Source organism: Stegodyphus dumicola, chromosome 9, assembly GCF_044657685.1.
Source record: "Stegodyphus dumicola isolate Sdum_Otavi_A_Nest chromosome 9, ASM4465768v1".
NCBI classification, from domain to species: domain Eukaryota; kingdom Metazoa; phylum Arthropoda; class Arachnida; order Araneae; family Eresidae; genus Stegodyphus; species Stegodyphus dumicola.
In genome coordinates, this window is record NC_140776.1 from 104,597,068 (window position 1) to 104,623,715 (window position 26,648).

A 26,648-nucleotide genomic window follows, 5' to 3' on the forward strand; every position below is an offset into this window, starting at 1 on the left:
CTTAAATCCTAGCTACAATACTACTGTATAAACACAGATAATTTAGAAAATAGTGTTCCAAACATGTTAAATGCTCAGAGAATTTTTATGGCATTATCAACACTTCTAGTACAATCACAAAGAATTTTCTCAAAATTAAATCTTTAAAATTATATATACTAACTTCACAAATACTGAAAAAAGGCACTCTGCTTGAGCAACAGTATGTACACAAAACTGTGATCCATAAGTACAGAAAATGAATAAATGATGTGCAGTGTAGTTGGTACTACTGGTTGATGGTCAAGAATTATATCCGTCTTAGCTTGTGATGCTATGTGGTTGTATACACATGTAGTTTGTAGGTATGTGTCAAATAGTGCCGTGGTAATGTTACGAGTGAAATGAAGTAGCATACAAATGTGAAATTCTGTTTCAAGCTTGGGAAAATGCCAAGAGAATATTGTGACATGCTACATCCTGTGTTTGGACATTTCTGACATCTAACACAAATGTGAACATCGAGCCCAGCTACATCCCAAGTACGTACAACATATACACATATCCTTAGAAGTGCATAACTGTGAGAGATGATTATTTTAAAGGACAACAATTTGTATTCTTGTATATAAATCATGAAATCAATCATTCACCACATTTACGAATCACAGGTTGTAGAAATGAGTTAGTGAAAAGTCATCCAAAATTTCTCCAAAATAAAAGTTCAATTTATAATTTTACAATCTTTAAGATACAATACTTTTTTTGGTAGATACTAGGTACATGCATTCAAACGTATTAGCATTAATTAATATTTTAATGTTCTTAATAAATTCATTCTTGTAAATATCCAGAAATAAAAGGGCAAGAATATGCTTGCATTAATATAAATATGTATATATTCAAAAGATAGGATAATTAACGCTTTTTTTTTTTTTTTTTTTTTCTTTCAATATTCAGAACTTCGCCATATTCCAAATTTTTCTAAAGATAACCAAAAATGCATTTACAGTAACATATATGCATGTTAATTTTATTACACTTTGTTTTAATACCTTAATACTTCTTTATTTTATGCGTTTTTATAATTATGTATTTTATATGTATTTCATGTAATATGTAATTTCATGTAGAATTATGTATTTTTATATGTATTTTATATGTTTTTTTTTACTTGGCGCAGCCCTTGTTTGTCATAAAATCTTGTCGATTAGGTGGATGGGGCTGTGCCCTATTTGTACCTTAATACTTCTGTCAGGAGGATACATATTAGATTTTGAAACAAAACACTGCCCAAACCAATGAGTGTGTGCAAATTCTCTTAAATTTTTCTATAATTTATGAGATTCTTCATAAAATCTAAATCCATCATCTAATTTAAAAAGCTGTAACCTTATCACTTGTCACTACATTTTGCTTCTCGATAAAATAAAAAGGAACTGAAAAAATAATTGGATGTCAGATTAAGTATTTAAATTTTTCTCTCCATAAATGACCTACTTCAGCTAAATAGGACTCAATTATGCACTTCAACAGCAAATTTAGATATGTAAGACCAAAAGTCGATTATAATTTCGACACACATCTCACAGATTAGTTTTTAAGTGGAATGGCAGTCGCTCATCCCAAAATAAAGCACAGAAGATGCAGAACTCTTCTTTTTTTAAAAAAGAAAAATTATTCTGGTTTAAATCAAATTACATACAGCAACGTTACAACTATCATTTCCAGCAGGATATCAAGAAAGAACGCAAGAATCAACTTGAATCAGATTGACGGATAATTACGATTCAATTTCTATTATACAGTAAAAATAATTTTATGAAAGCTAAAGCTAAGTTCAAACCTAAAACTAACGATCTGTTTTCCTACAGCCATAAAGAGTATTTAATGTAAACCCGACAAATAAAATGTACAGAATTTTACCATTTATTGTTTACCTAGCTTTTAAGTAGATTATTAATTATAAAAATTAAATAAAAATTTTCATATACAGCTCACCAGCTCTGTCGATGGCTAATGCGCTATAACTTTTAGCCGCAAGCACGACGTACACTAGTAAACAATGTTTCGTTAAAGCCATCTTGAATGGCAAAGCCTTCGCCCCGTTCGGAGAGCGGAGAGTACTGTTGTGAACGCAGCCGGACGCCAGGTGCAAAGATCGACCGTCTATTCCAAGGTTAGGGGAACAGAGCAAAAATTGCATCGAATTCAATCACATTCTGGCGACTTTCCGATAAGTTAAGCCACAGGAGCATAATCATCCATCTACTTCCGCCAAATTTGAAAACTCGATAACTACAATCTTAATTTACAGACTATCAAGCATACGAATTCATGTTAATAAAATTTTCGTAATATTTTCATACAATACATTTACTATTAATAAAATATTATGAACTAAGTCAGGGCTTAATTTCTAAAAGTAGAAGTGCCGAAGCCCTATGGAAGACCTTCAGGAAAGGGGAACAAGAATAAGTAACAGAACTATTAAAATCATTAATAATTTTAAAATTAAATAGTTATTGATTATCAAATTAATTAATAATTATTTAATCCATATTAATTAATAATTAATATATATATCAATTATTATTTAATTGATCATTGTTGTTTTATTAATAAATCGTTTATTGCAAAGAAATTGTGCTTCTAGCAAAACAGAAGGTGCGTCTTCTCCATTTAGATATTCCCAAAAAATAATAATCATGTTATAAAATTTAAATGCAACTAAAAACTTTTTACGTTACCGAAAATAAAAATTAAGCCTTCCTCTTTTTAGCCCAGAGCGGCAATTTGCCCAGAAGGGCTATTAATTTCGTTTTGGCATTTTGCGTTGATTCACTATAAACGGGGAACCACTTTTTATATTGTTGCCACCAAATATCAGAGCCCTGTATAATATTTAAAGAAATTAAATAATTAAGAATCTGCTTAAATGTACGTATGTTTCTCGCATTGTGATAAAACAACGGTAACTAAAGCCATCAAATTTTGAATAACGCACGTCTCTACCCGACTATGGGCATCTGGAAGCCCGTTTTGGACTTTTGCTTTATTATCTATTTCATACTTTGTAAAGTATTTATGAGTTTTTGATTAAAAAACTCAACGATTTCAAAGCGGGCAATAGCAGGACTGTACGGAATGGGGGAAAAAATTATCTCTAGCGCGCGAGATTGTGTATCGAAAATTCTAAAGGTATGCTCTTTTAAATATTTTGTGATAATGTTGTTGAATTGAATTTTATGGTATAAGTGTGAAGAATGTGATATTTAATACATAAAGGTAACACACAAAACGTTAAAAAAATAAAGTCCCTTTGGAATGTAATATAAAATCAAAGCTTTCAGACTTTTTTTTTTCCGGTTTTTTTCATTCTGAGATTTCTAATTATCATCTCCATTTCCAATAAGTCCATTAGTGGATGAAAATAAATTAAGCTCTTCAATCATTTATTCATATTATATCGTAAGCTAATGGAACAGGGAACTTATTCATTTAATGAAAAAAATACATATCTCAGAAAAGGAGCAAACGGTACGGTATGTGAAGCTTTTCACCGAACAATTTAACATAATTATTTAATAACATAGAGGGAAAATAACAACAGATTACGTTATCGCCATGTCAAAAACATGTGCGTAGTATGTAACGTAGCAGAATCATCACGTTTATTTCGAAGATAGAAACGTGAAAAGAGAGCAATGTCTTCGCCGAGATTCGAACTCCTGACCTCCAGAGTGCTACCTGAATCAACACCGTCTAATAAAAGAACGGGTGTTGGCTGAATGTGCTTCTAATTACCGCATCACATCCCATTGTTTTTTAATTAATCATCCGAGAATCAAGAGGGGAAAATAATGCGAATAATTTAATTTCGGAAGGACTCTGTTACAATAAGAACATAACAAATGAAACGTCGTCATAGAAAAACTACAGGTAACTATCACAATATTACTTCTTTAAAATAAATCTAAATTCTAAAACGAATTCTCTAAAATAAATCTAATTCTAACATTACAATATCTAAAGATACCTTCATTTCTACTTCCCTGTAACTCGAATCCCGTCCGTTTGATTTGTCGTATCTGCCACTACTTGAGCTTTAAATCTTTCATAAATAATTAAGCTGAATGCGTAGTTGACTCGGCGAAATCGTAAACCGAATGTCAGTTGGTATTTCCTTCGCCGTGCACGGCGCTTCACAGCCTAATGGCTGGCAGTTCGACGAGGCGTAACCTTCACAGGTGGTTTGCGATAGTTTATTAGTAAGATGAAAACAATCACTACAAGAACAAATCCATCTTAAAATCTAGGGCAGCTCGTTCTCTGAACGTAATAAAAAAAGGGGAAATTAAGCGGTTTTTTTTTTTTTTTTTTTTTTAATTTTTAGAACCTGGCGCTAAAAAACAAAGGGGAGAAATAAGGAAGGAAATAAAGTATATCTCGAGGGCACGCGGTAAGGAGGAAGAAAATACCTTACTACATAGTATTAAAGCGTACAAAACATGAATATGAGCCGGATAGCCTCCTTCATTGAGAACTTTAGCCCTCCACGAAGACTTCTCTCCTGTTAGACATTGTGACTTTAGCTATAACCCAATAAAACGCAATCCTTCTTGCCCTACCAGTGGCCGAGTGGTTAACACCAACCACTAAATGCTAGGATTTCCATCGCGGGCGAAAAGAGTGGCGGCATGATTGATTTTCCTCATATGCGATAGTGCCAGTTTCCGTTAGAAAGTCTTTCACGAAAGCATTCCCACTCCTAGGCAAACAGCCCTCGTGTCCTTTGCCTAATTCAAGCTAACTTTAATCAGTCCTCCCCCTTTTCTTTTCTGTTCCGAATAATCCCTATAAGATTTCACATAAAAACGTCTGCCCGAAAAATGTGTAGCCCGAAACGGACCAGCCCCATCAATCTACGTCACAGGGAACACAGCTTATTTAAATTAATTTTTGGAACCATTTGGGGTCCCATAAACCTAAATTCCAGAGCCGTTACTCCTATAATTCACCTCTCAAACTGGCATTCCAGTAAATAACAGAAAACTCTAAAGCAATGCTGCAATTCAGGAAATAAAAAATTATTACACTGAATATAAGACTTAGTACGTAAAGTGATAAAAAAGTGAACAGTAAACTCGCAAGAAATAAAGACATCACAGATTTTGCGATATAGTAATATATCCAATTGTTAATTGGAAGACTTTGTTTCCAATTGATGGCTATTATTGGGTTCAGTTCCACCAAAGGCTTATAATAGGCTTTTCAGGATTTCTTGCTGCAAGAACTCCTAGCAACTGAATCATTAGAGTTTTTGCAGCAGGAAATCTTCAAGATTTTTAATTCGATGAAGACGTTTTGCTTTGACATACCCTATCATAAAGTATAAGTCACAGAGTATAACGATGCGAATTGGTAACCTCTTGCAAACGAAAGAAAAAGAGTTCTGTTATTATGAGAGAGATAATGCAAACAATAAACTAAATAATGTCAAATAGTATATCTTTTCATTATTAAGAAGCTTAATGCCATCAGCACCAATTCAATCAACCTAACTGAAAAAATACAAGGGAAAAAATATCTGTTGAAGTATTCAGAATAATACATTCACGCGTTTTGCGATAGCACGTTTTTTGTAGAACAAGGCAACCTATGGATATTCTTTTCATTTTCCTATATTCCCCCCCCCCAAGGAAAAAAATCACGTCTTCTCTCGTTCGAATGCTGTCTGAGTCACACTGCCATTAAACGGTGACGAAGATGAAATTGGGGGGGGGGGAATCGAAGGCCGTTGTTTTAACCAATAAGAAAAGTATATGTTGCAGCCCCAGGCAATGCACGTTTCGGTCGCGCCTTTCATAACACGTGCTAGTCATCTGACGACGAAATTTCAAAACAATGAATGACAACTCATTTCGCTGTCTTTCCGACGTTAATTGTTGTCTGTGCTGTCTGACGCGAACAAAGGGCGCAAGTTTTTAAACTTTAATATTTAATTTTAAGAAGACTGTAACACATCTATATCTAAAATTAATAACCGTTTGAATTTAATGATACTCATTATCAACATTTCGCATGTCCCATATATCCATTTCAAAAACCACCCTATTAAAATAATATATGTAAAAAAGATAGATTTTTAAAATAGATATATCAAAAATAACAAAAAAAATTATTTAGCAATTTTTTATTTATTTTAGAGCGCCTATTATTTCTTTGAGTTAGGTAAATTTTAAAAAAATTCTCGAATCGAAGCTTTTCGAGGGAAGAATTTTAGAAACTTTTAGATAACGGTAACAAATTATTGAATCTGAAAAGTGGAGATATAATTGAAAAATAATACGACAGTAAAAATATTTTGTTTGAATATACCCCAAATGCCTCTTATAAACCCTATTTTAACTGGAAACATTTGGTCACTTATGAATTTAAAATAAAACTAAGAAAAAGATTACAATTATCTTATTACAAGATTATGATTAATGTTTGCCTTTAATAACATAAATATTGCTCAAGCATTTAGTGTCTCAAAATAATAGACATCAGTTTGCCCCAATTTTTCTATTATCAAAAGAAAATTTGTGAGCTATAATAGGAAAAAGGATAGAATTTTCACTTTTAAATTATCAATGGAAAAACTATTTTCTTTCAAATTTTGCCTTTGTTGAAAACTATTTTTTTCTCGTGTCTGTCAGTCTGTCTTTTCGTGAGAAAACCTGTTTCCCTCTGATACAACAATAACTTAAATGCAATTTATGCATATGATTGAAAATGGGTTATATATCCATTTTCAGTTGATGTCTGTAATCAAAAAGATTATCAATAACGGATCCCCCCCTCTGCCAAAAAAAAAAAAAAAAAAAAAAAAAAAAAAAAATCTGATAAATGTTTTTGCAGGTAAAACATAAAAATTGTAGTACAAGAACAATTCTTTTCCAGACATTTCGATTAACTTACGTGAAGATTGAAAGGCAAACTTCTAAATTTAATTGGCTATATCCTCTTTTATTTTTTATTTAATTTGGGGACTTCCTCTCTCCTTCTTAAAAATAGTGCTATAAGTCTAAACGGTAATCATACTATCCTACGTAACGCTTAATGCAGATACTTCTTGTCCAATCAAATAATTGTAAACCAAAACTTTTTAACTTGGAACTGAAACTTTTTGACTCCCTCCATTCTTCCTCTAAATCACTATATCCTTTTCCCTTACGTTTTCCTCCTGGGAAGATGCTCCTCATCCACATTGCTGTTTACTTGTATAAGATACGTCATACTTTAAAACCCATGTACATGGAAATTATTGCATTCAACTATGATCGAAAAATATCTTATCTACAGAAAGGTGATCTGATGTGAATTATCCTGCAATAAAATTATATTTCGAAATGGTCATATCCGGAAGTTTTTGGTTTATGCATTCATCCTTCCAACTATGCAATAAAGTGGCTTCAGAGGCCAGAAATTAAAGTACCGTATTCCTTCATCTACTCCTTAAAACACGACACATACATTTATAAACATATGTGTGTGTATGTGTATGAATGTATTAAGAGAACGCTGTGGGGTCTTCCAGTTTGTACAAAATAAGTAAATTAGAAATTTTGATAATAATAAAATATTACTCCAAATATTGTTTTGAATGAAAAATTAATTACACTGTAATATTTTGAAATTCTTGCGATTTTGTAATATAATTAATGAACATATTTAAAACCTTTGTCTTTGAACAGTTTTAAAAGCATTTCCTAAACGGATATAATTATGAAGTTTGTTTATTTTCTTATTTTATATTCACAAAATTATTTGCTCCATATTATTATTGGAAGGCAGTGTGGAATTTTATTTACAATATTAAAAGACCTAGCTTGAATATACAAGATATACATCTTAAATTTTAATTTTTGTGAAGTTCTTATATCAACTGATTTGAAGATTTTTATGGCCTTAAGTAATAAATGCAAACTTTGATAATTAAAGAGCACTAAAACCCAGTTACCTTTATTAAGAAATAGAAGCTTTTAGGTTCTATTGTGTTTAAACAACCCACAGCCATCAGCAAGCTGCCATGCTCATTTGTACTGTATAGGACTTGCTCATTTTTATCAATGCTTATTTTGTTATTAATTTTAATAAAAAAAATTAATTTTTATACAAATTTCATGAATATATAAAAGAAAATTTTGGTTTTATATTGACAACAACAATTTCTACCAAAGACTTTGAAGCTAAGGATGGCAAAATATTATAATTATGGTATTCAATCAAAGATTTCCACAACAGTGAACTTTTCCAGTTATTTCTTAAAAAAATTATGACACTCTTCACGGTATTTTCGCAGCAAAATGAACTTGCAAACTTTCAAAATTTTAATAGAGTTTTCAATTTGCATTTATTGTTTAAAACGATATTTACAAGATTTGTAATTTTAAGAAATTATTTAGATCAAAATTCTATGTTCCCCCCCCATCTGTATTTCCCTTGTTTCACTAATGCTTTAATGCTTTCTTCTAAAAAGGATTTCCTCTTGTTAAGCCTTTTCCTTTTTGATGGGGGAGGGAAATATGTAAGATAAAAAAATTTTGGTGCTGCTTGGATGCTATTTGATTATGCTCTCTTCCTATTGCAATAGTATCAATATAATGTATCAATGGATTAGAGTGCCAAGTGGCATCCACCTCGACTGCCAAGTTTCCTCTTCAGTATGAATCTACTACATTCTGTGAATTCTACATGTTACACCATCAATATTGCTACTACATCTTTCTACATTTTTTTTCATTACACACATACACACACACGCATATATATACTATTCACTAGAGAATTTATAAGAAATAATCTGTAATATATAATATATAAATTTAACAGAGAATACATCAATTTAATGAAATATATATAAATGAAAATTATCTCCTAGGAAATGTGGAGTGAAATTTACACAGTAAAGTGCATTACTGTGGAAATTAAAAAATGGAATTTGTAATTAATGAAACTGAAAGGGGTAATTAACATGCTTAATTAAAGAATTAAAACAAGATAATTATTGTTGATTCTATAAAAAGATACTGATTTATTAAAGGAAACTGGAACCTTTTCATACAGCCACCACCAATTCATGAGAATCGAGTTTTGTCATTTCATATTTCTGAACAAAATTCTTATTCCCATTTTTAATTTTCTAAAAGATCTGAAAAAACAGATTATTAAAATTCATAATACACTCATGTCCATAAATTAAGGATAATTCGGAGTCACGCGGAAATCAAACTTTAAAATAAATATATCACCTGTAAAATCACTACACACATATTCAAGAATCATATGCAAATTTCAGGGAGTAGCTAGATGACACCGATGGTATGTCACAATGACGAGAGTGTAAGAGAGTGATATATAAGGAATACAGGCAAAGAGGTAAAATTGTTCGCAGGCGCTTTATAAGCATTTCAGTGCAATAACCGAATAGTTATGACACAAAGGACGCATTTGGATGATTTTTTGCGTGGTAGAATTATCGGCCGTCTGGAATGTGGGCGTACCCAACTGAAAGTATCAGACGAACTTGGAATTGCCCAGAGTGTCATCTCTAGGCTTTGGCAACGATTCCAAGATGATGGTAATGTGAGTAGACGTTACAGCATAGGTCGCCCCAGAGTTACAATGCCGAATGAGGACCGGTATTTGGCAGTTACTGCCAAAAGAAACAGGCGGAGCACAGCCTCAGACCTGTCTCGTCAGCTCTCTTCAGCCACTGGTACGACAATTTCAAGGCAGACCGTGTACAGACGCTTAGGGCAGATTGGTCTATATGCTCGTAGACCTGTCAGATGCGTTCCACTTACTGCAACTCACTGTCGCCTGCGGTTAGCCTGAAGTAGAGAGCATGCATTGTGGGCACCGCAACAGTGGGCTTGTGTGATGCTTTCCGACGAGTCCAGGTTCAGCTTGCAGTCTGATTCTGGCCGGACTTTCGTATGGAGAGCTCCAGGTACCCGTTACGACCAAGAAAACATCATTGAAAGACACCATTACGGTGGTGCAGGAGTGCTCGTTTGGGGTGGAATTATTCTGGGTTCCAGAACTGACCTGCATGTTCAAATTGGAACCATGACAAGCCAAATCTATCGGGACATCCTTCTGGAACAACATGTACGTTTGTTTTGGGGCACCATGGGTGCACAATTTGTGTTTATGGATGACAACGCCCGTTCTCACCGTGCAAACATCAAACAAGCGAATGCCTTCAGTCGGAGGATATCACCCGTATGGACTGGCCAACATTCTCACCGGACTTGAATCCAGTAGAGCACGTGTGGGATATGCTTGGCCGACGAGTCGCAGCCCGTCATCCTCCTCCTACATGTCTACCGGAACTTCGGAGTGCATTGCTTTTTGAGTGGTGTAATATCCCCCCAAGATCAGATCGATAATTTGATACTCAGCATGCCTAGGCATTGTACGGACTGTATTGCATCGTCTGGGAGACATACAATGTATTAACAATCATACCAACCATTTAATATTGGTCTTTTGTAAATACTTTTTTTTTTTTTTTTTTTTTTTTTTTTTTTTTTTTTTTTTTGTAATTTGCTCCAGGGAGAAAAAATCGCTAATTTTTTTAATAATATCAAACATATAGCATCTTTTTTGCTCGTTACCTTTTGTTTAATAAATAAGCTTTACAAATAAGTCAAATTTGTTTTGCTTCTAACTCTTCCTTTGCCTGATTTTGCATTATCCTTAATTTATGGACATGAGTGTAGATTGAATGCCCACAGAATAGATGATAGTTTGATTAAATTTATTTTAACAAAAGAAACAGTTCACAGTTCTGGAACTTTCCACAAAAATACTCAAACAGCTTCTCACAGTATCTCAGAGTACAATCAGGAGTTTCACGTCAAACTATTAATAACATTAAACACAACACAATGCAAAGCACATTTAAACAACAGCGCTTAACATGGATATCTCAATACTTCAAATTCAGTTCTAAACTAACAACTGAAAGCAGATGCTCTCTCCAGTCTTACTGTTTTCACCTGGCCATTGAAAAATCTCTAGTAAATTCCATTTCTCGAAATTACTGGAAAGAAGATGAGGGCAGATATGGTTACATATACATATAGCATCAATTACAGTTATACAGTTGCAATACCCATGACAGTTATCAAAGGACCACACCAATATGTCACCAAATGGTTGCCAAGTTTGGGGACTTTTGGTGGTTTCTCATCAAATTTGGTGACAAAAATTAGCTACTAAAACAATCACTGGCTTGGTAATACCTTGCCAATTTAACAAGATACCCATTTACTCAAGGTTACATAGACATGCTCCTGTATTCATTCTTTTCTGGCAAGGCCTGGCATCTTTAGATTTTGATGTTACATTATGGGGGAAATACTACAATTTGACATATTATTTCATTAAAATTATTTACACATGTACAAAATTGATAACAATATATTCTCTGTTAATTTTTTTTTAAACCTTTGCAGTGAAAGCACAGGGTTTTACTTTTTTAGGCCTTTTTAAAATTAATTTTTAAATTCACTAATTTTAAGTATATAAAGCAATGATATTGATATTGATAAAATTATAAACACTGAAAAAAATGGCAAAACAAACTTTTAACTGATATGGAGACCAAATGACTTCCTTGTATGGCCTATTAAATTATACACATTTTTTACTGTACTTCATTTAAACTTATTTCCTCAAATTTTATTAGAGATATATTTCTAATTCAATCAATTCAACTGGCTCACTTTGAGGCAAGGCAAAAATATCTGAAAACTCAAATCTTCATTAAAATTTGTAAAATACAGAAAAAGTATAAATTAATACTTGTAAAATACATTTGCAAAATACCTAAAACACCAAATACAGTTTAAAAAAAAAGCAATTTTTACAATTAAAATTAGAGTTTCTACACAAAAACAAGCAATTCAACCAGTCAGCAGGAAAACAAAATTTTCGGTACACAAAACTGAAAATTCACATTAGGCAGAACGGCACCAAAGTTGGTGCACAGACTGACTTAATATTCTACTAAGAGTTTCAAATGTAAACAAATGGTGGCCTCATTAGGCTTAGCACCACTTCAACTTTTAAACTGCTGATAATTCTACAACTATTGCATGCAGATTAATTAAAGGCATGAAAACCTATATATGTAATGGAACTGTAACTGAGTAAGATTATGTAAAAAGCACCATCTAGATGAGGGCCCAGTGATACGAAAGCTGAACGGTAGCAAGGAGAGACGTGTCTAAAATGTTTTGACAATTATTCCTTTTACTTTTCTTTTCATTTTAATGTAAATAAATAAACTATTCTACATGTGAACTTTCTCTACATAATTCTGGTGTCAGAAGTGGGATAGAATGCTTGAAGATTGATAGTGGAATTCTATGTAGGATTACATATTGAAGAACTTTGAATATATAGAAGGTACATAGATTTTGTTTTCGTATTTGACAATGATTCTAAGCGAAATAAAGCAAATCAACATTGCATTGAAGAACTGCAAAGCAGATAAAATTAGAACTTTACATAGATTTATTTTGAATACAGACGGTGATAGATCAAATCAAAACAGAATTATAAACTTTTCTGGTTTTTGACTTTATTTCAGATAGTGATGAATTTCAAAAGAAATTAAAAGACATAGAAGAAAGATTTTCATTCAGTGAGCTAGTCACAATTTCTAATATTATAAGTATTTAATTTGACAGCAATAAATCAGAAACAGAGAAAAGAATTTTATCTTTATTATGTGACATTGAAACACTAGCTGAAAATGTAAATAGCGCTAAAACTTCTAGCCCCGATGAATCGGAAAGAGAAGTATTAATAAATAAAAGAATTGAAAACGATTTTTCAGTGCAACACAATATTTTTGATAAGAAAAATAACTTTGATTCTTCAATACAGTGCAATTATGCTTGTAAAAATGTAACTACTGAAAATTCTATAATTCAGGGTAACATTAATTATTCTAATATCAAAAGTTCTATTACGAAGTTTAATGCAGAATCGCATGAAAATGTTGTTTGTTGGGTAGAACATTTTGACAATACTTCTACATTACTCAATTTGTCGGATTTAGAAAAATTTATCTCCGCCAAATGATCACTTGGCGGAAATGCAGTATTATTTGTTCGAACAGAACTGGAACTCAATTCGTGGCCAAAATTAAGAAAAGCCTTAACTGACAAATTTTGTTTTGAAATAAATTCTGCTAATTTACATGAGCTAAGTCAAAGGAAAATGAAAAATACTGAATCAGCTCAAGGATATTTCTTAAAAATGAATTATGTAATTTTGGGAAAACAGATGAAGCTGCCTCAATACATTATGCTATAAAAAGGAATAAATGACAGGCATGAAATAAAATCATACTGTAGGGATGAGAGGCATGAAACAAAATCATACTGTACAGATGCAAAAACTTAATTGAATTTAAAGAAAAACTCAAAGTGTACGAAGTAATGAAAAATGATTTTGCAAAAAGTAAAGGTGTTTTCGATAGAACGAAACATTGTTATAATGATAAAACTAACTCAAAAAACAAAAATGTTGATAAAAGTAAATTGAAGAATGATGGTATATCTGACATGAAACATACTGAAAAGTCATAACAATAAAATGTCTTTTAATTGTGGTTTGAAAATCATATTTCTAAAAACTCTTTATGAATAAAGATAAGTGAATTAAATGTTTTAAATGTGAAGCTTTTGGTCATAAAGCATCAGAATGTCTAAAACAAATTCAAAAACAGAAGTAGCCACTTTGAATGTTAATGCTGAATCAAAATTGAAGAAAATGATAATGACTGGTAATTTAACGTTAAAATCATTAATAGACACTAGGAGTCAAGCGTCACTGCTTAGAAAATCTGTTTTTGATAAATTAAATGTTAAAGAAGTACATCCTCCAAATTCTACTTTGATGGGGTTTGGAAAATGCTGAGTAGAACCATTAGGCTGTTTTAAAGAAAGTATTCAAACTGATGACTTTAAGTGTAATGCTGACATCTGTGTAGTGGAAAATTATGTTGTGTCTTGTGATGTCATCGTAGGACAATGTCTTAATGCAGGGTCAAACTCTAATAAATGAAAATGGAGTTATGATTAGAAATAGGTCTCAGGGCATAAAAGAAAATAAATACTTTATTCTTCCAGTTGATTTAATTTGTGATGAAACTGAAGTAAATATTGAATCTGATGTTCCAAATATTTTCACAGATAAGGTGCAACAACTAGTTGAGTTACGTACCCTGTAAAACTAAAACAACAAACATAGAAATACAACAACATAGCTCAAGTAGCTGAATGGCTAGCACAAGGAATAGTAGAACCTAGTTCTTGTAGGCCAGTTGTAATCGTTAAAAGGAAAGATGGAAGACCTTCTTTATGTATACTTGTAATTAATTATATTAATGTATACTTGCAATTTTATGTAACTTGTAATTCCTTTTATGTAATTGATTATAGGATATTGACTAAAGTAATAGTAAAGGACAAGTTTCCACTTCCATTAATTGAAGGTATTCTAGATCGATTGCAGGGATCACATGTGTTTTGTACGACTGATCTTAAAAATGGGTTCCATGTTGATGTAAACAGGGATAGTGGCAAGTACACATCATTTGTAACACACAAAGATCAATATCAATTTCTCAATATTCCTTTTGGAATATTCAGTTCTTCGACTGTAGTTCAATGGTACATCAACACCACTTTTCGACCTTTAATTAATGATGGGATTGCTTTGCAGAATATCTTGTCATCATCACTTGAAGAAGGAATGAAATGGCTTGGATGGCTTTTAAAGCTTGAAGTGAATACGGACTGAAGATTAATTTCAAGCATTTTTTGAAGAAGCGAATTCTTGGTCATGTTATTGAAGAAAGTAAAAGCTTTTCCAACCACTTTAAAAATGAAAGCGGTCCTTAATTTTCCAGAACCGACTAATTTGAAACAAGTTCAAAGTTTCCTTGATCTTCTCAGATATTTTAGTACATTTATTCTAAATTTTTCCATAATTGTTCAAACTGATCTCCTTGAGAAAGGTAATAATTTTCATTTTGGTGACAACGAAAGAAACGCTTTTAATCTTTAGAAACAACATTTATGTGAAAAACCCACAAAGCATCTATAATCAGCACAGCGATACTGAAATACACACTGATGCCAGTAACATTATGTACAAAGTGCTATCCAGATGAGGGCATGGTGAGATGAGAGCTGAACGATAGCAGGGATAAACGTGTCCAAAATGCTTTGACGATTATTCCTTTTTCTTTTCATTTTAATGTAATTAAATAAACTATTCTACGTGTGAACTATTCTCATGTAAACTATTCTCTACATATATATATATATAACTAGCCGCTATGCGGCCAGCCTTCGTCTGGATTTTAAACATACCGGAAAAGTGCCTAAAAGACACACCTGGGACCGATGGCCGTGTAAGTTCTTCCAACTTTTTTCTTTTTGTTAAGATTCCAACCCTCCTTTGCATACGGCCTTGATGTATCTCCAGAAAAACATATACATCTTGAATTTTCAGCAAACTGATATCCCCCTTCTTAACCACTACAACTACATAAAAAATTATATAAAAATTCTACAATAAAATTAAAATTTTTTAAACAGTTTCTTACTCAATAGTTTGAATGATTCTTTTTCTGAAATATTGAAATGTTATGATACTTTAGGAATCTTCTGAGAAAATGTGTCAGCAGTCACATCGCAGCCATTTAACTTAACATTAAAAAAAAAAAAAAAATTAACCAACTTTCCGTTGAAGAAAAAAAATCATGCAAAACTTTTCAATATCTCACAAACAGTGAAATAAGCAAAAAATAACATGAAAGAAACTCAAAAAACAAAAAATTCCGCGCAGAATTTTACTTTGCAGAACAACTTTATCCAAAAAACAAAAAATCAATAAAAATGTATTATATATATAAAAAAATGACAATGAAATATGCAAATCTCTTAAAAACAGTGACATGAGAAATACTATAAAATCAAAATGAACGTAAATAGGAAGGCCTGTCTCAGAAATAAATATATGTTAATGGCCAATAGATCCAATGAAAAACTTGAATAAAGACCCATTTTCTAAATTAGTTATTTTAAGGAATTTGCCAAAAATTATGCTTGAGCAATTTGTTTCCCAATGGCTTGCACACATCCACACCTTCCCTGGGATTTAAACCCTGGCTCCTCTGATTAATAAATTCTATAATATACAAAAGTCATATGGTATTTTTTGTAAAGTTTCGGCATTTTTTTCCTTTCGTGAGTTACATGTGGAAGTATTTTTTTCAGCCCATTAAAGCATCTCTGATTTGAAAGTCTTCAGACACTAAAAAGTTTTTAATCTATGTGGAAAAACTAAGATAAAAATACAGAAGAGTTTTCCTCTATCTAGTGATGAGCTATGAAAATTTTAACAAAAGGCTTATACTTTACCTTACAAAAATAAAATATCAAATTCTAATTAAATGTTTTACTTTTAGCAGAAATGTAAAATATAAATAATTGTGCAGGGGAAAAAAAAAGTTTAATACAAAAATCTTTTAAAAAATTACAGAAATTATACAAAATAATGAGTGAATTTAACTATGCAACACAATTTATGGCAGAATTTACCCCATATTATTTTATTCTTCTTTCACATAAGATGATGTCCTAAGACTGGGATTCTCAACTAGAGGGGAATTCTTCAAGGGGTACTTCATAGCTTTGGGAAGGAGGGACCAGTGTTTTATTTAGCTGTTAAGTATCTAGTTTTAGTTTACGAATATAAAAAATAAACTAATTTTATTTCAGTTTCAATGTTTATCAATATTTTCTATACTCTTTGTTGTTTAATTCCTAAAACATGTTAAAAACTAATCTAAATAAGTGTATATGCAATTTTCGAGTTTTAGAAAGGATGGGGTATGATCTAGCAGTGATGAAAGGAGTGCATGGAGCAAAATAGGATGAGAACCACTGCTCTTAGAGGTTCTAAGCCTGAACAATGTTTTTTCAGATATGTTTTTACATAAGGTTCAGAATTAAATTATCTTTTAGGTCTATTATTTAAGAAAACTGTCATTAAATCAGAGACATGTTATGCAATCAAAGACTTTCTTATTGAGGAAATTCTTTTCATCAAACTAAAAGCCATTCAGCTTCAGTGGCTATTAGGAATTTCATTCTGCAGTCTTGTTGTTAAAACCATTTCTCTCAAAAGTCGTTTATTTTTATCAAAACACACAGTGTTAAGTTATTGACTAATCATGAATGATTCACTTTTGCATCTATTATAGTCCACCTGGCCAGGGCTGAGGTCATGACGTCCCTTGCGTCAACTACCATTGGCCTCTGTACAACGTCAAGCCCGTTTCAGTGGTGTCGAGCTCATTCGCACTGGAATGTCACTAACTGGTGTAGAATAGTCTTCAGTGATGAGTCCCGCTTTGAACTGAGCCCTGATGACCAGTCTGGAGATGTCCAGGACAGCGGTGTGATACCAACCTGACTGTCTTCTGGCAGATAGGCCGACAACCAGGAGTGATGGTTTGGAGCGCCATTTCATTTCGTAGTAGGACCCCTTTGGTTGTCATCCGTCGTCATCTACAGCATACCGGTACGTTGACAAAGTTCTAAGGCCCGTTGTGTTGCCCTTCATGTCACAACACCCTGGTATTCATCAAGATAATGCCCGCCCCCACATTGCACATGTTTCTACTGCTTGCCTTAGTGCTTGCTGAACATTACCTTGGCCAGCAAGGTCGCCAGATCTCTCTCCTATTGAGCACGTTTGGAGCATTATGGGCAGGGCCCTCCAACCAGCTCGGGATGTTGATGATCTAAAGCACCAGTTGGATAGAATTTAGCACAATATCCCTCAGGTGGACATCCGCAACCTCTATCAAACGATGCTAAGCCGATTAATTGCTTACAAACGCGTTACTGACTTTTTCACTTTGTGAAGCTCTATCACTTCAATAAATCATCCCATTTTTCTCAAACTGTGATCATTTGTTTTTCTGTACATGTACATCACTCCTACCTATTTTCGTCCCATTCGGATAACTCCTTCTTGGTGCGTCTTTTTTTTTTTTTTTTTTTTTTTTTTTTTTTTTTTTTTTGTTTGTTTGTTTGTTTGTTTGTTTGTCTAAGAGTGTATTTCAATAAAAACCCATTCCTTGACATCTTTTAATGGAAAAATTAAACAGTGGAATTTCATCCCATCATTTCAATGTTATACAATTTGATATTCAACAATAAATTTATCAAAAACAGATGGCATTTTCCAGCGGTTGTTTACATTTTAGATTATCTGCAGCGTCTCTGACTTAAATGAAATCAGATGAAATTCTGATTCTCAGAAACAGGAAGAGTAATTAAGTATGATTATCACTTTGAAGACATGTTATTCTAGGAAGAAATAAACAAACAGAAAGAACAAGGGCTTGTAACTTGCAAATAAATTTAACAAATATCCCTCCTGTGAACCTCCTAAAGCTCACCACAGTTTCTTAACCTCCAAAATGTTTAGATGAAAGTCAATCAAGCAGATAGACCATGAAATGAAATGCTCACTATTTCTGCATTCATAACTCAACTGCTTTCTAGTCAATTCTAGGGGGGAAAGACACTGCAAAACTCAGTAAACATTTAAAAGATATGTATTTCAGTGAATTTGCAATGGATGGTTATATAATCAATGTAGATATCTGTAAAATCGTGGAATTTCTCTCCTAAATAATTTTATTTTATAGATTTTCTGTCCTTAAATTTACTAGATGGTGTTTACCCATTAAAGAACAAAAGACACTTAACAACAAATGCTGAATGTGGATAAGCATTAAATGATGCCCAATAATGATGAAAGCATTATTGAGCTTTCCTTGAATCTATTTTGAAGATTCAAGTTTTTTTGAGGGTAACAATTAAGCTTGTAAAGTAGACCATTAAAAGATTCTAATTACATTCTTCATAATAACAGAATTAATGCACAAAATGAGATATAGTTTATTTAATGATCAAATATTATATAAAATACATAATACATTTATTTCCAGTAAAGCCATATAATAGCAATCTCATTAAATTCAAACCTAAGATATAGTGATAAAAACTATTAAAATGTTTTTACATATTAAATAACACTTTAGCATATGGGCAACACATGTTGCATTTATCTGTTGCATTAAATGAAACCCTCTTTCTTTCCTACAATTTCTAAAATTAGGTACGGTTTTTTTAAATGCATATTTTGCTAAATGAAATGAAAGAATGAGAATAAGAAGTTTATTATACTATATGGAATAATTACACTCTTTAAATATGTTAGCAGTTAAACAGGTTTATTTATAAACCACAGTGAATAATTAACTTTGTAAATAGCATATATAATTACTATTATAATGGCTGCCATAACTGCATATAACAACTGCATAACAAAACATAAATTACATAAATACACCTACAATTAGTTGAACAATTTCAGTTTAGGCCTACATCTATCTCACTGTTTATTGCTATGCCTGAAAACAAATAGGTATCAGTGTATCGCTAATGATTTTGTATATTTTTTCATTAATCTGTATTTAATCTGTACTTAACCTTTAACTGATGTGTGCAGTCTAAGAGACGACTTCAATTTTCTGAATCTCATTTTCACCTCTAAAAATGGAACACAGTCACTACCCTTCTATTATATTCTGAAACAGTCAAGGTCACATATTCCCCCCCTTTTTTTTTAACTTTGCTGCTTATTTAGTTACCCCACGTTTTCTCTTTAAACAATCTAGGAGACTGCTCACAGCAGTTGCATACCAGCAGTCATTGGGAGTGATAGATGCTACTTATCTGATGCTCTTTTTCCATAGAAGTGATAATTATGGCTTCAAATTCTATAAGAAAATATCCCGCATTCCTAACTCAAAACGAAAGCAGAGATCCTGTGAATAATTTTTCAGATTTAGAATATTCTGATTCTGAATAAAAATGTATTACTGACAGCAAACAAAAAACAAGAGCTTTCTGGGGATGAAGATGAGAAATTTTTAAATGATTGTTAACAAGGTAATAACTTTTATGGAAAAAATCATTTCAAATGGTGTGAAAAAGAAGCAAACCATGCTGTAAGAACACCAAACTACAATATTATCATCTTGCTTCCTGGTCTGAAGTATCCTGAAAAAATAAGCTAACAAACTGTGAAGATGTTGATTGTTTATTTGTTGCTGACGGTACACGGCAGGAGGTACTAATACCTCCTGCCGTGTACTAATACGCCGTGTACAGGAGGTACTAATACACATCTAAATGTGTAACTTCAAAGGTTTTTTTTTTTTTTTTTTTTTTTTTAATTTTCTTGAATCTTATGGTCTCATAATTCTAAAACAAGAAAAAAGTGCATGGAATATAATAAAGCAGCTTCTAGCTAAAACATATGCTATGCTATCATAAAAATTTGCCAGCATATGCATTCTGTTGGGAAGCATGCATTTGTTGACGATATACTAGAGAAATTCAGACGAATGTAGCAAATATAAAATGTACATGAAAAAAAGAAAAGGCAAAGTATGGATTAAAAACTGTGTATCTTTTAGAGCTTTATGATGCATAAATATATTGTGGGGAAGATTCTGATAGAGATGGGTAATGAAGACAAAAAAAAAAAAAAAAAGTTGGGTAAACCCAGACAAGCTGTTCTTTGACTCATTGAAACATATAAACAGAAACACAACTGCAAACAACTTCATCAACAGAGTTAGTGAACTGTTTTAAAAATAAAAGGTTTTACATTTATAGGTACTTTGAAAAATAAATAAATAAAAAGAGATCCCCAAAAAATATTAATTGAACAAGCAAGAAAAATTTCTAGTTCTTTGTACAGTTTTACTAATGAAATCACACTTATTTCATACATTCCTAAGAAAAGAAAAGCAGTTATTTTGCTTTTATTCATGCATCATACATATGAAACCAATGTTCACAGAGGAAAACCAGAATTATAGAGGTATAGAATTTGACAAAAGAGGAGTGTAGATGAATTTGATAAGAACTGTTCCACTTATTCAAGTGGTTGAGGAACACAAGGTTGGCTTACAGTGATATTTTTTAGAATATTAGATATGTGTGCTGTAAATTCATTCGTATTGTTCCACTTTTATTCTAAAGCTCTAAAGGGTGAAATTAATGCTATTATTAGCAAATCAACTGATAATGCTCTATCTTAAACCTAGACTACTTTTCTCATTTTTATCAACAGAACTCTAGTGAGTGTTTTTATCAACAGAACTCTAGTGAGTGAAATGAAATAAAAGGAGGGGATCAGGATTTGTAGTCAAGTTTTAGGTCATTTCTGATTTACAGTATTAAGCATTTAATTATTTAATAACTTATTTTGAAATGCAAAATTAAATTATTAAGATTCATTTAATCAAAGATAGAATACATCAGCAAAATTTCAAAACTTTTATAACAGCTCAAAGATTCAGATACTAAAAACACTAAAAAGTCATAGTTTTTACAAGTACCAATTAAGATAATAAATTTGCTCAATGTATACATGTATGTATGACTTCACCAAATATTATTACCCTGTATTATTTTTAAAGAAATTAAATAATGAAGAATCTGCAAGTGTGTTCCTCACATTCTGAAAAAATGACAGCAGCCATCAAATTTTGAATAACGTTGTCCTCCACCTGAACATGTGCGCCTGGAAAGCCAAATTTTGAATTCTGAATTTGCTTTATTATTTATTCAATAGTTCGTAAAACTTTCATGAATTTTTTATAAACAAACTCAAAGATTTGAAAGTGAATATTGGCAACACTGTTTGAAATAAAACATTTTTATCTCTAGCATGCGAGACTGGTTATTGGAAATCCTTTGAAAAATTTCTTCAGAAACTTAAGCTAAGCAAAACGTGCACACATACTTTGAAATGATATAAATAGTTATTTAAATTGAGCAACTTATAAGCCTCTCGTGTGATCCAAGCTGCCCTTATTACATAACATGCATCTGTGAATTTGAGATCACAGTTACATGCTTTCACTGAAACACTTCCCGTGCAATTAATAATCTATCCTTGACAGCTAAATTGCCCTTTTCTTTAAACTGCTGAGAAGACAGACTGAAAGTGAACAAAAGGCTTCAAAATCTTCACCAAAACATGCCACTTTTATCACATTTCCCCTTAATTGGCAGTTCTGAGAAATATTCTCATAACAGTTCTGTCACTGTAGGGAAGAGGGTAGGCAGGCATCTGGAACAAGCATAAATTTTTTAATTCAGACTCCCCATATAGAAGATGCAGCAGAATTTTCATCCCAAAGGAGCATTAACCCAGAAAGAAGGTCTATTAGTTTCGAAACAGCATTTTTCAAGAAATCACTTTAAATGTTCACTTTTCAAACTGTTGTCACCAAATATTATTAGCCTGTATTATATTTAAAGAAACTATATAAAGAAGAATCTACATAAATGTATGTATGTTTCTCACACTGAAAAAACTATGGTACCTAGAATCATCAAATTTTGAATAACACATTCCTCCACCCGAAAATGGGCACCCAGAAGCCCGAATTTGGAATTTGTTATATTGCCCATTTCATATTTTGTAAATTTTTTATTAACAAACACTATGATTTCAAAGCGAACAATGGCAACACTGTACAGAAAAAAAAAAAAAAAAAAAAAAAAAACATTTTTATCTCCAGCATGTGAGACTGTCTATCAGAAATTCTAAAGATGTGCTGTATTTAAATATTTTGTGATTTTGCTGTTGAACTGGATTTTACGGAGCATAAGTGTAAAGAATGTGACATTTAATAAAGTTAACACATAAAAAGTAAATAATAATAATAATTTTTGTAAACCATCTTACTAATAAAACTAAATATTGATATGATAAACTGAGATAAGACTGAAAAAAGTACAAAAATTTTTGCCAACAATTAAGAATGCATCGAGAATTGTAAATATATTCTGCTATACTATTATATTTTTTGCCATTTTGCTGTTGAATATGACATAAGTGCAAAAAAAGATGCTTAATAATAAAGCAAAAAAGCAAAAAATAATGGGTTAGCAGGAGTGAGCGCAACAACAGAATGGTAGACTGTGAATTCAGCAAGAGCATAAAAAAACATAACAAACACTTTGGTATAACAGTTAAAATCTGAAACCTTAATCCCCCCTTTTTTTCTGTTCTAAAATATAGGAATAGTCTTGCATTTCAGGATTATTTTTTTTAGAGTAAATATTGTACATCTTTATATTTTATTCATTTCTAATTATTGACTTTTCTTCTCTGCTTTTCATGGCCTTTCACAAAGCTTCAACACTTCTAATTTTAGAAATTACCACCTCCCCCATAGATAAAAAAACAACCTAACAATGTGCAAAATAATTGCTTGACCTAAAAGTTGAGTTTATTTTTACTAGTAAAAGCTCGTAGAACTATTAGTAATTAAAAATCTGATGGTTCTACAGACAACAGCTTTGATTTGAAAATATTTTTCAGTTCCTCCTTACCTGTATTGTTCCTTTTAGGCATGGTAGAATAAGTGTACGATTTGATATGAGGAACTGTAACAGTGGTGGGACTGGGTTTCTGTGTGGGAGCCGGTGTCGGCACTGAAAAAGGCATATACTTTTGTGTCGAAGAATACCTCACGCTGGAAGATGACTTTGTAACTGGTAATTCTAAAATAAAAATACATTACAAAATGTTAAAGCAAAGGGATAAATAAAAGAGGCAATATCATATATTATATTTAAACAAAATGACTGTTATGATTATGTAGAATTTAAAAAAATTATTTGATGTTTAGATAGTGGACCATTTAACCACACAACAGTTTCTTAAATTATAATTGAAAAAAATATAATTAATAATGAAAAAAATCCACTTTGTTATTCTAATTTTCTGCTATATAGAGTAATAGGTTTTATTTAGAATTGGTATATAATTAAACAATAAATTTATGAGCAGAATTAAACAGAAATTAGATAAAAATTATCTTAAATATTTTTTTTTTAAGATATTCTGAAGCAAATAAGCTTTGCTTTCTATTTTTTATTTTTATTTTTTGGATCATTATTTATTTATTTATTTATTCATTTACCAGCTTAATTCCATATTGATTTTTTTTTCCTTTCAGTAGTAATGCAGTAGATATTATGGAAAAATAATTAAAAGATGGCAAGGAAAGACAAACATTCATTATACTGTTTATTCATAAATAAAAGTTTGATGAATGTTCATCTTAAATGTTGTTTGTAGGAAACAGTGGCAAAACAGAATAAAAAAAAATTCATTCTGATTTGATTAGCTTTGCAAAATCAAACTTTTTAAGTGTGGACATCAGAAATAGTAATACAATGTTATTAAATGGCCATTTACGCAGCTCGGAAAAGTGAAAATTCTGCAGTCTGTTGCCGTTATGTATGGCATAAGATTCACAACTTATCAACTAAATTATAACAGTACACTGTTTATGGTAAAATAAGAAATTTAGTACTATACAAATGTATAATATACTGATAGCATAATTAAATAATAATGTCATATATTAAGCACCTCAGCTGCAGAATTTTGTCAATTCTAATTTTGATTTTTCACAATTAAAGCCAATTTATATAAATTTTTAATATGCAGATTTTAACACCCTGAGTGGCATTACCACTTTTATCTGGTCATGCGATTTTTTGTCACCTGGCATATACTAGTTTATAATTTAAATTATTTTGCTTTCTTACTTTCATTTATGATGTAAATACCATTTAAATGAATGGAAGTTTATGAAAACAGAAATTAAAATAAGTAATTATACAAATTTAACCAATATATGCTGTTTAAACATAGATCTTTGTGAGCAGATCCAAAAAGCTGTGCCCAGCTGTGACTGTTAAGCTTAAGTTCCCAGTGGATGTTTCATGCTTATGCTTTAAAAATCCTAGATCACGGGTTCTCAACCAGTGATATGCAAGAGAAAAATAGGTGGTACACAAAGAAGCAACATATTTTTAACTATTAAAATCAAAAATTATAACCCCAGCATCCTGATTGATTTTTTTTCTCTAACACTCATAAATTTATGTGATCTGAGCTTTGTTCAAGAGTGATGGTGGTACTAAAGGTTTGCAATTTTTGTTTAGGCAGTACATGTTAAGTCAAATGATTGAGAACCGCTGTACTAGTAAATTTTCAGAACTAGTAAGTTTCTTAGTCAATTAACCCTCTAACTGGCTAGGCCACACATATAATATGTCCTAAAACACTTTTTGTAATGTTTTTGAGAAAGTATATATATATATATATATATATGAGCATCTTGAAATACATTCAAAGAGTTACAGAAATATATTATAAATAAATAAATCTAGCTTCTATCAGATTTTACACTCTTTAGCAAAGATAGAATAAAATACATTAAAGCAAAATATTTTTTAAATAATATAATAAAAATATATGAGAATATAATCTACAATCAGCATTATGGCAACTTATGACATTTTAAGAAATGCTAAAGAGAAATTTCTGAATAGGGCAAAAAGAACTGCTAATGTCAGTAGTAGTAATTTAATTTCAGGTAGAGAAAAGCATATTTATAGAAAACAGGCTATCAATTTTCTGCACCTAAAGCAAAATATTTATGCTAATTTAGGATAGATATTACAACCTCAAAACATTACATTAGGGACCAGTAATGGATTTCTTCACAATGTGGGTTTTCTGACAATATATTATAGAAGAATATATTATACAATATATTATATAATATATAAAATATATATACTTGACAATATATTATAGAAGAAGATATTTTAGCCAAGAAGGCTATCACAGTTTTTCAGATTTCTGACATTACTGCCTTTTATAACTCAATTATACATAAAGAAAACTGAGTATCTGCCAACCGTGAAATACAAAAACTGTGTATTGAGTTTTTCATGTTGCAGGCTGATTCACAGTATAATGTATAGTTCAAGTTATTAAACTATTTAAAAGATAATTCCCATATAAAATACATTAATGCTTAATTTGATATTTTACATTTTATTTTCTTTGGCTAATTTCATTTTATAACGAGAAAAGAGAAAATGAGTAAAGAAACGAAGAAATGAGGCAGGAAGGAAAGAATGCTTTTATTTATCAAAGTACTTTTAAGTTAAATGAAAATAAAATCAATACTTAATATATGGATAAAATTAGTAATGTATCATTAATTGATACAAAATAAAATTAAATACAAATATTAATTAATGAAATTTTGGTTCAGTCTTGAATAAAAATGTTCTGCCAATGTCTACAATAGATTAAGACAATTCAGGCCAAGTAAAAATTAAGAAGAGAAAATAAGTTGAAATTCATTACGCGAGGGAGACCTGATTGAAAACATTTTTCTTAGTAAAATCGGGAGATTTGGAGATCTAGCAGGAAAAGGAAGGATATCATGAAAAACCAGGAGTATGCTGGTTTCGCCAGTCAGTTGGCAGGTAAGAAACAATACTATTTCTATCTGCATTTGCACAAACTGGCTATTTCACCTTTCCCCTTTTTTCAGATGCAAAAATCACATGACATGGATTGATTTTGAGATAATGAGGTTTAGAGAT

At 31.4% G+C, this 26,648-nt stretch overlaps 1 protein-coding gene across 2 annotated transcripts in view; it reads right to left on the minus strand.

Moving 5' to 3' along the window:
- LOC118202491 (low-density lipoprotein receptor 2-like) overlaps positions 1 to 26,648 on the minus strand; it is a 149,385-nt gene that overhangs the window by 22,762 nt on the left and 99,975 nt on the right. For both annotated transcript variants that reach the window (XM_085823854.1, XM_085823855.1), the window contains exon 17: positions 23,562 to 23,732. In XM_085823854.1, the coding sequence (XP_085679980.1) occupies positions 23,562 to 23,732 (171 nt within the window). The remainder of the gene's footprint in view (positions 1 to 23,561; positions 23,733 to 26,648) is intronic.